This window comes from Gigantopelta aegis, chromosome 3 (assembly GCF_016097555.1).
Source record: "Gigantopelta aegis isolate Gae_Host chromosome 3, Gae_host_genome, whole genome shotgun sequence".
Classification (NCBI taxonomy): domain Eukaryota; kingdom Metazoa; phylum Mollusca; class Gastropoda; order Neomphalida; family Peltospiridae; genus Gigantopelta; species Gigantopelta aegis.
Window position 1 is genome coordinate 62736192 of NC_054701.1, and position 13444 is coordinate 62749635.

Genomic DNA, 13444 nt, shown 5'->3' on the forward strand with positions numbered 1-13444 from the left:
ACTAATCGAATAAGTCTACATATACTACCATATAATAACAGCAGTTTTCTCTCTAACATTTAAACACAATTTCACCTGTCTAACCAATATTCTGCGGAGTAAATTTTAGCATTATTTTTCTCAGAAAACGTTATGAATATCAATATAATGAAAAAGTTTGTTTGACAACAGCACTAGAGTAAATTGATTAATTAATTAATCACCTGTTATTGAATTTCAGACATTTGGTAATTCTGACATGTAGTCTTTATGGGGAAACCCGCAAGATTTTTGACAACACTTGCCACCACAGCCTTTGATACATAAGGCTGGGACGGGAAAAGTGAGAGTGGTACACATAACGAGTATGAAATATATATATATATATATATATATATATATATATATATATATATATATATATATAAACGTGTTCATCCTAAACCGTGGGTCTTACGGTATCTTTGGTTTTTAAAAAAAATCGACTTATTGTACAGTCTGGTGTTCAAACAAAATGTCATGACCCACTGCGCTAGACTGCCACATCATCAAAGTGAGTTACAGTCGTAGCAGAAACATCTGTGGAAGTTCTTCTGTCCTGCCTGTCTAGACCTATTATTTGTTTGTAGGCCATTCTAAAGTTAATATTTATAACTCCGTATATGAAGAAGTTTACCGCAGAGCTGCACAGATCGAATATGGACAGGATCCTGAAGACGAACACATTTCTCGTCTGCTTCGTGAACGTGTTGTAGAAGTAGTACGTCAGGTGAGGAAGCCAGAACACGAGCGAGCTCACGTACACCACGCACATCAGTCTGCACCTCACGGACGAAATCTGCTGCTTCAACTGCTGCCCGCTCAAAACGTTTGAAAACTTCTGGCGCCGAAACACTGCCACCAATACTCGCACAAATGCCACGAACCCCAGGAGCAAAACTGCCACACCAACGACAATGAGAGTCCTTAAGTAGACCTTTGGAAAAACTGAAGGCGCGTAACAGTCTTGGCCGTTGTAGTGGTCCAGTCCGGACAGGAATGGGAGATTGAGACAGAAGATGGCCGCAAAGACGCACAGACTGATAACAACAGAACACCTGGTCGTCATGCAGGTCTGGTAGTGCGTTGGGAACTGGATTGCGTATCCACGTTCAGTGGACAGCATCGATATGCCGATCACGGCGCAAGATGCCGAGAAATGTACGACGAAGATGTACACGATGCACGCCGCCCTCGACGCGAACATGCTCGGCCACGTGATGTGCACGAATCTCGTGGGTGTGTAGACGATGGCCATGATGAGATCCGCCACTGCCAGACTCGCGATCGCAACCCCGGTGGGACTCCGGAGTCTTTTGAATCGACAGACTGCGACTAGTGTTAAGGAATTCCCCACAGCAATGATAACAATTAGGGCAGCGTCCACGACAGTTAATACGATATCGGTGACGCCGAAAACACCCTCGACTCCGTCAGTTTTGTTTTCGGATGTTTGGTTCATGTTTCCAGTTTGATACGAATAAGTTCTTAGGTCATAACGAAAGGTGTTAAGACTATATATACACATATGTGAGAACAGGTGCCTTTGAGCGAAAACACCCTCGACTCCGTCAGTTTTGTTTTCGAATGTTTGGTTAATGTTTTTGTTTCATACGAAAAAGTTCCTAAGTCATAAAGAAAGGTGTTAAGGCTATTTATATATGTGAGAACTCGTGCCTCTGGGCTTAATATATACTTTCGCAGAGCTAATTCGGGCGAATTTATACGATCAGCAGAATTAAGTACATGTATTTATCAATAACTTTACTATAAGAAAAATACACTGTAGCAGGGCTCTACCTAGTCTTAAATGGGATGATAAAAAAGTGTGTTTTGTTAATGACACCACTAGAGCACATTGATTTAGTAATCAATGGCTATGGGATGACAAACATTTGGTAATTTTGACAGTCTTGCAATGGAAACTCGCTAGTTTTCCGTTACTAGCAAGGGATCTTTTATATACACTATCCCACAGATAGGATAGAACATACCACGGCCTTTGATACCAGTCGTGGTGCAATTGCTGGAAAGAGAAATAGCCCAATGGGTCCACCGACGGGGGTCGATCGCAGACCGACCGCGCATCAAGCGAGCGCTTTACCATTGGGCTACGTCCCGCCTAATGGAGTGATAATAAGAAGAAGAAAAAGAAGAAAAATTAAGGCACAGTAAAAGAGTGTCTTCTCCAGGTACTCAAAAGGGCACTATAGAACCAAAAAGGGCACAGCCCTTGTGGAGTAAAAAGAGCACTTTATCTTATTGTTCTTGCCCCCGCCTCCCCAATGGGTACTGTCCTGTATATCATATGGTTTAGTACATGTGTATACACAAACTTTCTAATGATACCATTCACAGAGTTATATAATGCTTACCTAAGCATTATTATAAATACGGTCATGGGACGTGACTGAAAGACATTTGTATCCTTATTAGTCTACCTGGGCGTATACTATAAGCAAAACAAGAATATTATGTCTTGTGAAGTGATAAATTAAATCAAACACAATGTATAAAAGAAAAAAATTCCTTAAAGACTATCATGCATGAAAATGTTAATAAAACGTAAGCGCGCGGTGGAGCAATATATTAAATTAAATACTGTGTACAAAGAAATGAATTTATAACAAAATATCAGACATGAGTTTAGGAATTAATAATGCCATTACTTCATTTCCAATTCAGCTGTGTTCCCACTAGCGTCTTAAACACGTTTTAACCGGCCTCGGCAGCGCAGTGGTTAAGCCATAGGATTACAGGCTGGTAGATACAGGGTTCGCAGCCCGGTACCGGCTCCAACCGAGAGCGAGTTTTTAAGGGCTCAGTGGATAGGTGTAAGGCCACTACACCTTTTTCTCTCTCACTAACCACTAATAACTATCCCACTGTTCTGGACAGACAGCCCAGATAGCTGAGGTGTGTGCCCAGGGCAGCGTACTTGAACCTTAATTGGATATAAGCATGAACGTAAGTTGAAATGAAATGTACAAACTGTTTTGAAAACAGTTTAAAGACTTGAACGTTCCTATTTCAGTGCTGTTATATAACCTTGTGAATACGGTTTAACCAAAGGACCGTCTGAATGGCTAAAACAGTTTAAATGTGAACGTCTTAAATGCGTTTTAACTAAAATGTGCCCGGTTCTCATAAACATCTGGAATCAAATGCATATATGCCTTCAGTGGGAACATGTTAAAACTCTTCAGTTTTTTTTTTTTAATTATTAAGGGGTTTATACCGTTAGTTATGCTCTTCGTGTCTTCTGTCCCGGGTCAAGCCCCTGGCTATTCAGAGACGGGACCCGAGATAGACATGCTCGAAACCTTCGTGGTATAGGAGCATGACAAAATTGACCTCACTATGCCATAGAACACCTGTGCAACCAAGTTTCATGCTTTCCTGAAAAAAAGTTAACGATTATTCGGATTTGCCGTTTTGCTATATTAGTCGTGATGGGGCGACAGAAGAAAAAGAAAGGGAATCCATTGAGGGGAGTCGATCATGTGAACCATCGCTTAGTCTGCGACAAGGCAGGACACCCTACTCTTCTGATATATGAAGCCAGCACCATTGAGATCGGTCTAAAAGGAACACGTTTTATTTAACGGACACATTTTAATTACGGTTATATGGCGACGGGCATATGATAAGAACCACATATACAATGAGAGAGGAAACCAGCTGTCGCCACGCAATAGGCTACTGAATGATTGAAACATTTATTTTATTGTTTAAAACCCCCAAAACCAAATGGTTTAGCACTAGGCCTTCTATCATATGTTAAGAATTCGATCGTGACTCAAACACATTAGCTTTTACGTCAGTCAATGTGAAATAAAATACCTATTTCCACAGATATGATCTTGCTCACATTTAGAGTAAAAATAGCCACATTATTAATCAAATTTGGCTTAAGTTAGTATGTGACATACAAGTACACAAAAGTATCTAATTCAACAAAATAATCAACTGCATAACGGCTAAACAGACGATTTCTCTTGATTTCACTGCATTGGTAATGTTTGCAAGGAGGTGATTTTTTTAATACTGATATTGACATTATAATCAAAAGTTTGTTTGTTTTGTTTAACGATACCACCAGAGCACATTGATATATTAATCATCGGCTATTAGATGTAAAACATTTGGTAATTTTGACAGTCTTAGAGAGAAAACCCACTACATTTTTCCATTAGTAGCAAGGGATCTTTTATATGCACCATCCCACAGACAGGATAGCACATACCACGACCTTTGATATACCAGTCGTGGTGCACTGACTGGAACGAGAAATAGCCCAATGGGCCCATCGACGGGGATCGATCCCAAACCAACCACGCATCAAAAAAAATGAAGAAATGGTTTATTTAACGACACATTTTATTTACGGTTATATGGCGTCGAACATATGGTTAAGGACAACACTAAAGGGAGGAAACCCGCTGTCGCAACTTCATGGGCTACTCTTTTCGATTAGCAGCAAGGGATCTTTTATATGCACCATCCTATAGACAGAATAGCACATACCAGTCTTTGATGTACCAGTCGTTTTGCACTGGCTGGAGCGAGAAACAGCCCAATGGACCCACTGACAGGGATCGACCCCAAACCAACCGCACATCAAGCGAGCGCTTTTTACCACTGTGCTAAGTCTCGCCCCTGTCCGCGTATCAAGCCAACTACGTCCTGCCCTATAATCAAAAGATAAATTTGAACTGTCCGACCTATTAGCTGAAATCAATTACACGTCTCGAGTTTCAAACAGAATTAAAGGAAGTATATCTGTACAAATATCTTTTAAAATCAATACCAGCTTTATCCTAAATACTTATTTGGTGGTGTGATGTGTTCCTTCTAGGAAGCTTAACTAATTTCTTGATTGTCATCGGAGAAAGCAAAACAAAACTTTAAAAATAGATTAAAAAAATTCGTATTTCAAACTTCATTTGCGGTTGCTTGGTTTCTTTCGTCCAGTGGTAAATGAAAAAACTTTAGTCATGTATCATTGGAACGAATGACAAATCACAGAAATGCTAAACTAATTTTGACGATTTATTTATTATTTAATCACAGTTGTAGTGTAAAAATCACAGAAATACAGATGTTGAGTTGTTCGACTCACGATTGTGTCCCGCTCAAGATCACTATATCAATAAGTGACATCATATACAAAGGGGTCAGGACACTGCCATGTCCATTACCATAGGCGTCTGAAGATTTTTTCTATTAGTAGCAACGGATATTTTATATGTATCATCCCACAAAACAGGATAGCACATACTACTGCCTTTGATATACCAGTCGTGGTACATTGGCTTAAAACGGATAATAGCCCAATGAGCCCACTGACGGGGATCGATCCTAGGCTGACCGCTCATCAGGCGAGTGCTTTACCAGAGCTAATATATCTTCGTCCAATTGGCATTGCCACCTTTAATAATGTCTTGTGAAAAAATCGATAAAAGTTGTGTAATCCATGACGTTACCAAATCCTTTACTTCCATCCATAGAAATAAAGTCATCAATGTTGTTTGTGCTCACTGAAAAACAGGAAAATATTGACAATGAATTAAAATACATTGTATACATATGCGTAATATATATATTTAATAATTACAGACAAGACAGACAGACAGACATACAGACAAACAGAGAGAGAGAGAGAGAGAGAGAGAGAGAGAGACATGGAGGGAGGGAGCCCGAGACACACACACACACACACACACACACACACACAGAGAGAGAGAGAGAGAGACAGATAGATAGACAGACAGACAGGCACAAGATCTGTTTTCAACCAGTAAGATTTTGTAATTAGTAAAAGAAGAAACCCACTACGTCCACTAAGCGATCAGAAGCAAAATACAATACATGTATATTAATTTTATTAACACTTTTGTACAAGGCAGTAAATAATATACCATGAGTTCAGGCGCGTGTGCAGGGATTTTAGCAGTAGGGGTCTAGACTGGCGAGCAAAATGTAAAGGGCGAGTGGAGGGGAAAACATGCGTCCCTGGAAAATATATTGAAACGCCCCCACACATTTTCTTGAATGGGGGGGGGGGGAATTCAACCCCAAAATTCGCTGCACACACGCCTAGACACCCACTAGACCTATAACCTACTGGACATGGTCCATTTAGGCAGAGGTCATTCAAATTTGTACGCCAGCCCAACTTTGTCCTATATACATATACAGGCAGAGAATACATTAATGGGCGTTGGATACCATTGAACATACTTGCCAATATTATGACAGGGAGCCAATAATTTCAGTAGTGTTAATTTCAGTGGACAGTTACGTTTTGACATCTAGGACATTCATTTTGGTGCAGGGTATCAGTTGTATTTAAGCTGATCCCCAAGAATGTGGGATACCGGCTTCTATAGTATAGTGGTTAAGTCATCGGACTTAAGGCTGGTAGGTACTGGGTTCGTATCCCGATACCGGCTCCCACCCAGAGTGAGTTTAACAACCCAGTGGGTAGATGTTGGGCCACTACACCGACTTCTCTCTTACTAACCACTAACAACTAACCCTCAGCCCTGGACAGACAGCCCAGATAGCTGAGATGTGTACCCAGGGCAGTGTGCTTGAACCTTAATTGGATATATGCACGAAAATAATATTGGTAATGAATGAATGAATGAATGAATGTTGTATATGTGGAGAATCTTAGTTTAATCTGCGGTGGTTGTGAAAAAAATAACAAATTGTCTTACTGTCAGTCCGAATACAGGGATACTGCGGGGGTGGACTCATCCAAGTCCCATCACTCTTGCGCATGTGAGATCTGTCAGACGCAAATGTTCTCAAATATTCCTTACCGGCAATCACTCTAAATTTCCTGCAACAATAAACATGAATGATCGTGTAGCTGACAAACTGAGTACGACCATTATACCAGTAGTTATTAACTAACGTCCAATGGCAGTAGGGGAGTATAGTAGGTAGCGGGTCCTTAGAAACGACATCTGAAGTGGGGAGGGGCATAATTTCTAAGGCGGGTCACAGCGTCTAATGAGTGGGCATATAGTGGAACAAAAACAACCTGTACATTTTCGTCTTGGAGTGTGTGGGGGGGGGGGGGGAGGGAGGGGTGCATGTGTCTCCCCCCACCCAGGATCCTACGGACCCGAGTAGTTGTTACAAGTACCTTTTCATATAATTAATACTGCCAGATATACTCTCCGATGTGATCAGACTAAGCCCACAGCTAAGAAAATAACAGGTTTGTGGTACGGATAGCCACAAGAGGCAAACACCTTGCCGCGAATGGAGAGACAATGACTAGGATATCGAGGTGGACAGTGAAATAAGTTGAAAGATAGGAGGATCTGCCAGATCGGCACGAAATAAGATGGAATTCAAAGGAGAGAAAGGAAAGGGACAGTGGGATTAAAAATATCAACAAAAACAACAAAACAAGAACAAAATAATAATAAAATACAGGTTAGCATATACGCCTTAAACGGGTTGGGGTGGGCAGGGAGCATTGCGTCGAGCTCTAAAGATAAAGCACTGACCCCCTCAGTATAAAATCAAATTAATATATATAGAATGCCCACCACCTGTCCCGCCCCGCCCTGCCACTGTCATCTTCCGACGCCTTTGGCGGTTTGAGGTGAAAAGTTAAAATTTGTTTAGAGCATATTGATTAATGAATCATCGGCTTTTGGATGTCAACATTTGGGAATTCTGACACGTAGTCTTCACAGGAAACCCGCTGCATTTTTCCTAATGCAGCAAGGGATACTTTATATGCACTTTCACACAGACAGGAAAGCACATACCACGGCCATTGACCAGTTGTGGTGGAGGTGAAAATATTAAAGGGAATAACACAATGTGTTAAGTTAGTGTTGTTTTCCAAATGTAATTCTTTTACACTTTTTTTTTTAATTTTCATATAACTTTTAGAGTAAGGAATAAGAACAATAACAGCTACAACAGGCTTAAAACAACAACGTTAACAACAAAATTGTTAACAATAAACATTATATATTAAAAGTGATATATCAAAACAGAAATGGCATTTCTGTTAAAGTTTAAACCACACTGCCTCTATATCTTGCGAAAAACTGAAGCATATTTTCGTGGTGTATCCTAACCGGTCTCGGTGGCGTCGTGGCAGGCCATCGGTCTACAGGCTGGTAGGTACTGGGTTCGAATCCCAGTCGAGGCATGGAATTTTTAATCCAGATACTGACTACAAACCCTGAGTGAGTGCTCCGCAAGGCTCAATGTGTATGTGGTAACCACTTGCACCGACCAGTGATCCATAACTGGTTCAACAAAGGCAAAGGCCATGGTTTGTGCTATCCTGCCTGTGGGAAGCGCAAATAAAAGATCCCTTGCTGCCTGTCGTAAAAGAGTAGCCGGGGCACTTTAAATTTCGAGGAGAGGTTACGCAGCGCTCTCTCCTTGTAGGCCCTATCCGCGCCTGTGATGTCAGATGAATTAGTATTCCAGACATGTTTCCCAGTATAGGCTAATCAAAGCATGTAGTCCAAGACGGACCCAATAAATTACAAAAACCCACACATTTGTTATGTCCGATTCAGACTACGAAGCAAGGTGAAATGTGCGCGCTAACATTAAATTTTTAAAACTTCTTTGCGACCAGGGTGACGTCATGAAGGCGTGGCAATGGGGCCGTGGTACAAGCTAGTTACCTCATCCATCACTCGCGATTCGTCTAGTTAGACCACGGTTATTGCGGCCGCTGTTATTACCTGTACGAAAATCTACACCATTGTATATATTATATGGAGAACTTGGCCGTTACCCGGTATATATTACCGTAAGAATAAGAATGATCTGGTATCGACTAATTACTGGAAAACAGTCCAAGTTGTCATTATTGGTGTACACATTATTACTGAATGATGTTAATAATAACTTTTATAATCACAAATGGATTATGTATGTTAAATCTGATTTAGATGATATTGGTTGTACATATATATGGTTATCACAATGCAATGCTATTACTAGTGCTTCCATGTTGAAAACGTATATTAATACAAAGCTTACGGATCAATACTTACAATCATGGTATACTTATATACTCATCCAAAGCTTCAAATTATAAATTATTTAAAAATACTGTTGAATTTGAGACATACATCACAATTATAGAGAGAAAACATTGGTGTCCATTATTACGCTTCAGATTATCAAACAATAATCTTCGAATTGAAACGGGCAGATGGAAAAATGTACCACTACAAAATAGAATATGTCCATTGTGTAATAAGTACGATATCGGAGATGAGTTTCATTATATATTTACGTTTGTTTTTTAAGAATGAAAAAAAGCGTTACTTACCATCTTTCTGTCAGTCTAAACCAAATATATATAAATTTTATAAATTATTCAACTCTAAGAAAGCTGGTGTCCTTAGAAAACTTTCTATATTCTGTAATCTAATTATGAATACTTTCAAATCCTCTGGCTAATATTCTGTGTATTTTTTTTATTTATTAATATGTATTTATTGTATTTATGTACATTTATGTACACCCACTATCTTGTTACAATTATATTGACTCCTGTATGTATATATATCCTCATATGCCGTAGACTACGGCCTGAGTGTAAATAAAGTTCAGATCAGTTCAGTTCAGAGTGACGGGTGTAATAACCGTGGTCTAATTAGACAAATATCTCGGAAAAGGATGATGTAACTATATCATAATACAAATTGTTAAAAATAATTGCATGTAATTCTAATAGTATCACCTTCTGTAAGATTGCTTCAGTGAATGATCATTTCCAATTGCCTCAGAGCTGTAAGTTTTGAAGTCACACGGGAATGTCAACGTCGTATCAAGGTCATAGACACTAGCGCTGCTGGCATCAATGTATACGAAAATCACGTGGTAATCCTAAATAACCAATTATATTATGTAAACGTAACACGATATGGAAATATAATCTTATAATCTTGCTAAGCAGGCCCGTAGCCAATGGGGTGGGGGGTGGTGGTGGTGGTGGGAATGGTGATCAGTCAATCCCCCCCCCCCCCCACCGGTCACTGTTTTTTTCAACATTCGTCAACGCAAAATTGCAACTTCGTGCCTCACCATAACCCTAAACGAACCCCCCCCCCCCCCATACTCTCAAAATTCTGGCTACGGGCATGCTAATAGTAAATCATATTCTTTTAAAATAATAAATTACAACTTTGATCCAGTCATTCTAGTTAAACATAGAATGTGGCTAATGGACTAAACGGTTAAAGGCGCAGAACCTAGTTTTAACCCGTAAAAATGGACATTAAGTTTGGATAATTTACAAACCTGTAACGCATTCGGATAACGTTACAAAAAAAATCAAACAAGAGTCTGTGAAGTTGAAACGGTGAAATACCGTTAAAAATAGACTAAAACTCGACTCCATAGCTGTTACTTCTCAGACGCACGTGCGTTTTTTTTAAATATAAAATTCCATTTTGTGGTATAAGAAACACCAGGATAGCCAGAAAAACTTCGGTTGCACGGAAATGGATAAGCTAAACAATAAAATATAAATATAGTTTGATTTCAGTGATCATAAACGGCACAAAAATAGTTTAAAATATGCTTTAGTGTTTAAAAACTAGGGTCTGTCCCTTTAAATGCTGTAGTATAACATCGCAGTAGTATGGGGCGTGTGCTGACAAATTATGATACAGCAACTCCAGACAATAAACTCTGTAAATTATAAAACACATGAGTAAAATATCCGTCCATCTCTTATCCCAAACAATATAATTATACTGTTTAATATGTACATCTATGAGACATCAAAAGACAAGAAGCGTTTCAATGAATCATTCCATCAAAACCAATATTGCTTAGTAATGGACTACTTTTTAAAAAAAAATTATTCCAATGACTCATGGTCAATGACAGATGCCCGCACACTGCATTTTATATATTTTATATGATTCCATTTTACAATACACACAAGAATATTTTGGGATGGAAGTGATGGAATTATCTTCAAGGGCGGTTCAACGATTTTCGAGGGTGAAGGACCAAACTTTCATTCCCAAGAAGGGACTTCCATGTCGATAGAAGGCTCTTTCATCCAGGTGAAGATCAGCCGCGTGTCAGGAAATTTTTCAGGGGGAGTGGGTGTTTAGACTGTGGAAAGCAAAGTGTTTAGGGGAGTCAGGTCATGCTCCCCTGGAGAATATATTTTTAAAACTGAAAATTTGCTTGGGGCAGGGGACTGGGATTCGACCTTTAAAACCTATCTCTGCACACGTATCTGTTATCTATGTGCATCTTGGTGTTACGCGAGATACAAAGACTATGTTTAAACGAAATCCGGAGAAATGTCAGTACTTTAATTAAAACGAATTCGGAAAAGGAGCCTGTTAGCTCATTGAGGAGAACAGATCTCTCATATCATTCCTTGGATCATTTTCACCCAAGGAATCGGCTTTACTACAGAGTTCCATCCCAATCATTTGCATATTAAAGACGAATAGCTCTCAACTGAAAAAAACGTAGCAGTGTATGACCATCCTCAATATAATAACCAACAATTAAAGAATGCGTTGGGGTCTCGCTGAACAATCATTTTATTAATTTCCCTTCTTTTTTTAAAGTAACTTACCCACACTACAGGTTGGTTTGGATTATCGTTTGCCTTCTGTTTCCAAAGAGGAATCTGGAACAAATTCATAATATATATATATATATATATATATATATATATATTCTAAAATTAAAATAACAATAATAATACAGACGTATACAGTCATCTTGATCAAGTCAACACACCCCACTCCACCACCACTCCACCAAGCGATAGTGAACAGCGAAGCTTTTCAATCAACAGCGAAATAGGATGCTGAGCTTTTATATATATAAAAAACAACTGATATAGAATATATATTTTTAGTGTTTTATGTAAATCAAGCAAAGAATCGCAAAATCGTTGCTAACGATTGGGTACTTCGCCTTTGCGATCGCTTCCAAAGCCTTCGCGTTCGTTTGGTGCAAATGGACTATTGGATAAAACCCATTCGTTCGCGTTCGCAGTCACAATCACTTTACTAAGTTTATACACGATGCAGTGTGTGTATGAAGACTTATTCGTCCTAGCACCAGAAAATATGAATATTTAATTAAAAACCAAATAAGTACTCATAATATAGTAAATAACATGGGTTTTTTTTATAATTTGTAGTGAAACACGTGTGATTCAGTTTATCTGTCATAACACACACACACACACACACACACACACACACACACACACGCACGTTACCGTTCTAAGCTTTGAAATTATACATTCTGAGATATATAAAGTAAATGTAGCTTTCATTCATTTTAATTTAACACTATTTACACTGTCAACCCCCCCCCAAAAAAAAAAATAATAATTAAAAACAAAAGAAAACATTTTTTATAATAAATAATAAAAATAAAAATAAACAAACAAAAAACCCAAACAAATAAACTGAAAAAAAACTAAACAAAACCCCCAGAGCCAGCGGCTTTAATAGGCCTACTTACTTGCTTATTGTCGTTTGAGATAAATACACAAAAACATTTCTCTAAGAGATCTGGATTATTTTCTTTCACGTGTTCACAAAGCTTCCAGATATTCTCCTCACTGGAAAAACAACAACGAACAATTCTAACAAGCAAACCAAACAACCAGACATTACCAGTTAAATAAATATATACATAGAAACAAAATGTGTGTGTGTGTGTGTGTGTGTGTATTTTCATATTCGAACCACCTCGGTAAATCCATTCAACTGTTTTTTTCTCGTTCTAACCAATGCACCACAACTGGTCAAAGGCCGTGGTATGTGCTTTCCTTTTTGAAAGCGCATATAAAAGATCCCTCGCTGCATTAGGAAAAATGTAGCGGGTTTTCCTTTGATGACTAAGAGTGAAAATTACAAAATGTTTGACATCCAATAGCCGTCTCGTACGCTTATGAAATTCATCAAAATTACAATTTTTAAAATTAACATTAAATGTTATTTTACAGAGATATTGCTCACCAATAATTAGCAGTATACGAGCAAGTCGCTCGATCAGGAAGGATAACCACAGCTTCGTTCATAGTCTGTTGACAGCCGGAGTTACTCTTTTGAGCCCACCCCAAATTAATGTCCTGGATACCGGTATACTGGTTAACACAGCGCTGTTCACGGGTTATATATCAGATCAAATTCTTCTATCGTTCTTTAGAGTTAAATATATCTATAACATCGGCTATATGTGGCGTAAAACATCGTGGACCAAAGTCGAAGCGAATTCAAACCACAGTCTACTGAAAACATAAAGCCGTGTCTGTTATTGTGTGTGTGTGTGGGGGGGGGGGGGGGGGGGTAAGGAGTGTATTTGATTAGCTCAAAGGAATATATTGGAGTATGTCTTTCCTAGACGAATATTACTACACAGTGCG

At 38.9% G+C, this 13444-nt stretch overlaps 2 protein-coding genes across 2 annotated transcripts; both read right to left on the reverse strand.

Moving 5' to 3' along the window:
* Positions 1-511: 511 nt before the first annotated feature.
* Positions 512-1480, reverse strand: LOC121368767 (growth hormone secretagogue receptor type 1-like). Its single transcript, XM_041493514.1, has one exon. The coding sequence runs from the start codon at positions 1478-1480 to the stop codon at positions 512-514; it is 969 nt and encodes a 322-aa protein (XP_041349448.1).
* Positions 1481-5057: 3577 nt separating this feature from the next.
* Positions 5058-13340, reverse strand: LOC121391581 (protein N-terminal glutamine amidohydrolase-like). Its single transcript, XM_041523163.1, has 6 exons — positions 13038-13340; positions 12538-12637; positions 11633-11686; positions 9767-9912; positions 6744-6868; positions 5058-5558 (listed from the first exon to the last, which is right to left on the reverse strand). The coding sequence occupies exons 1-6, from the start codon at positions 13097-13099 to the stop codon at positions 5452-5454; spliced, it is 594 nt and encodes a 197-aa protein (XP_041379097.1). The 5' UTR covers positions 13100-13340; the 3' UTR covers positions 5058-5451.
* Positions 13341-13444: the final 104 nt, after the last annotated feature.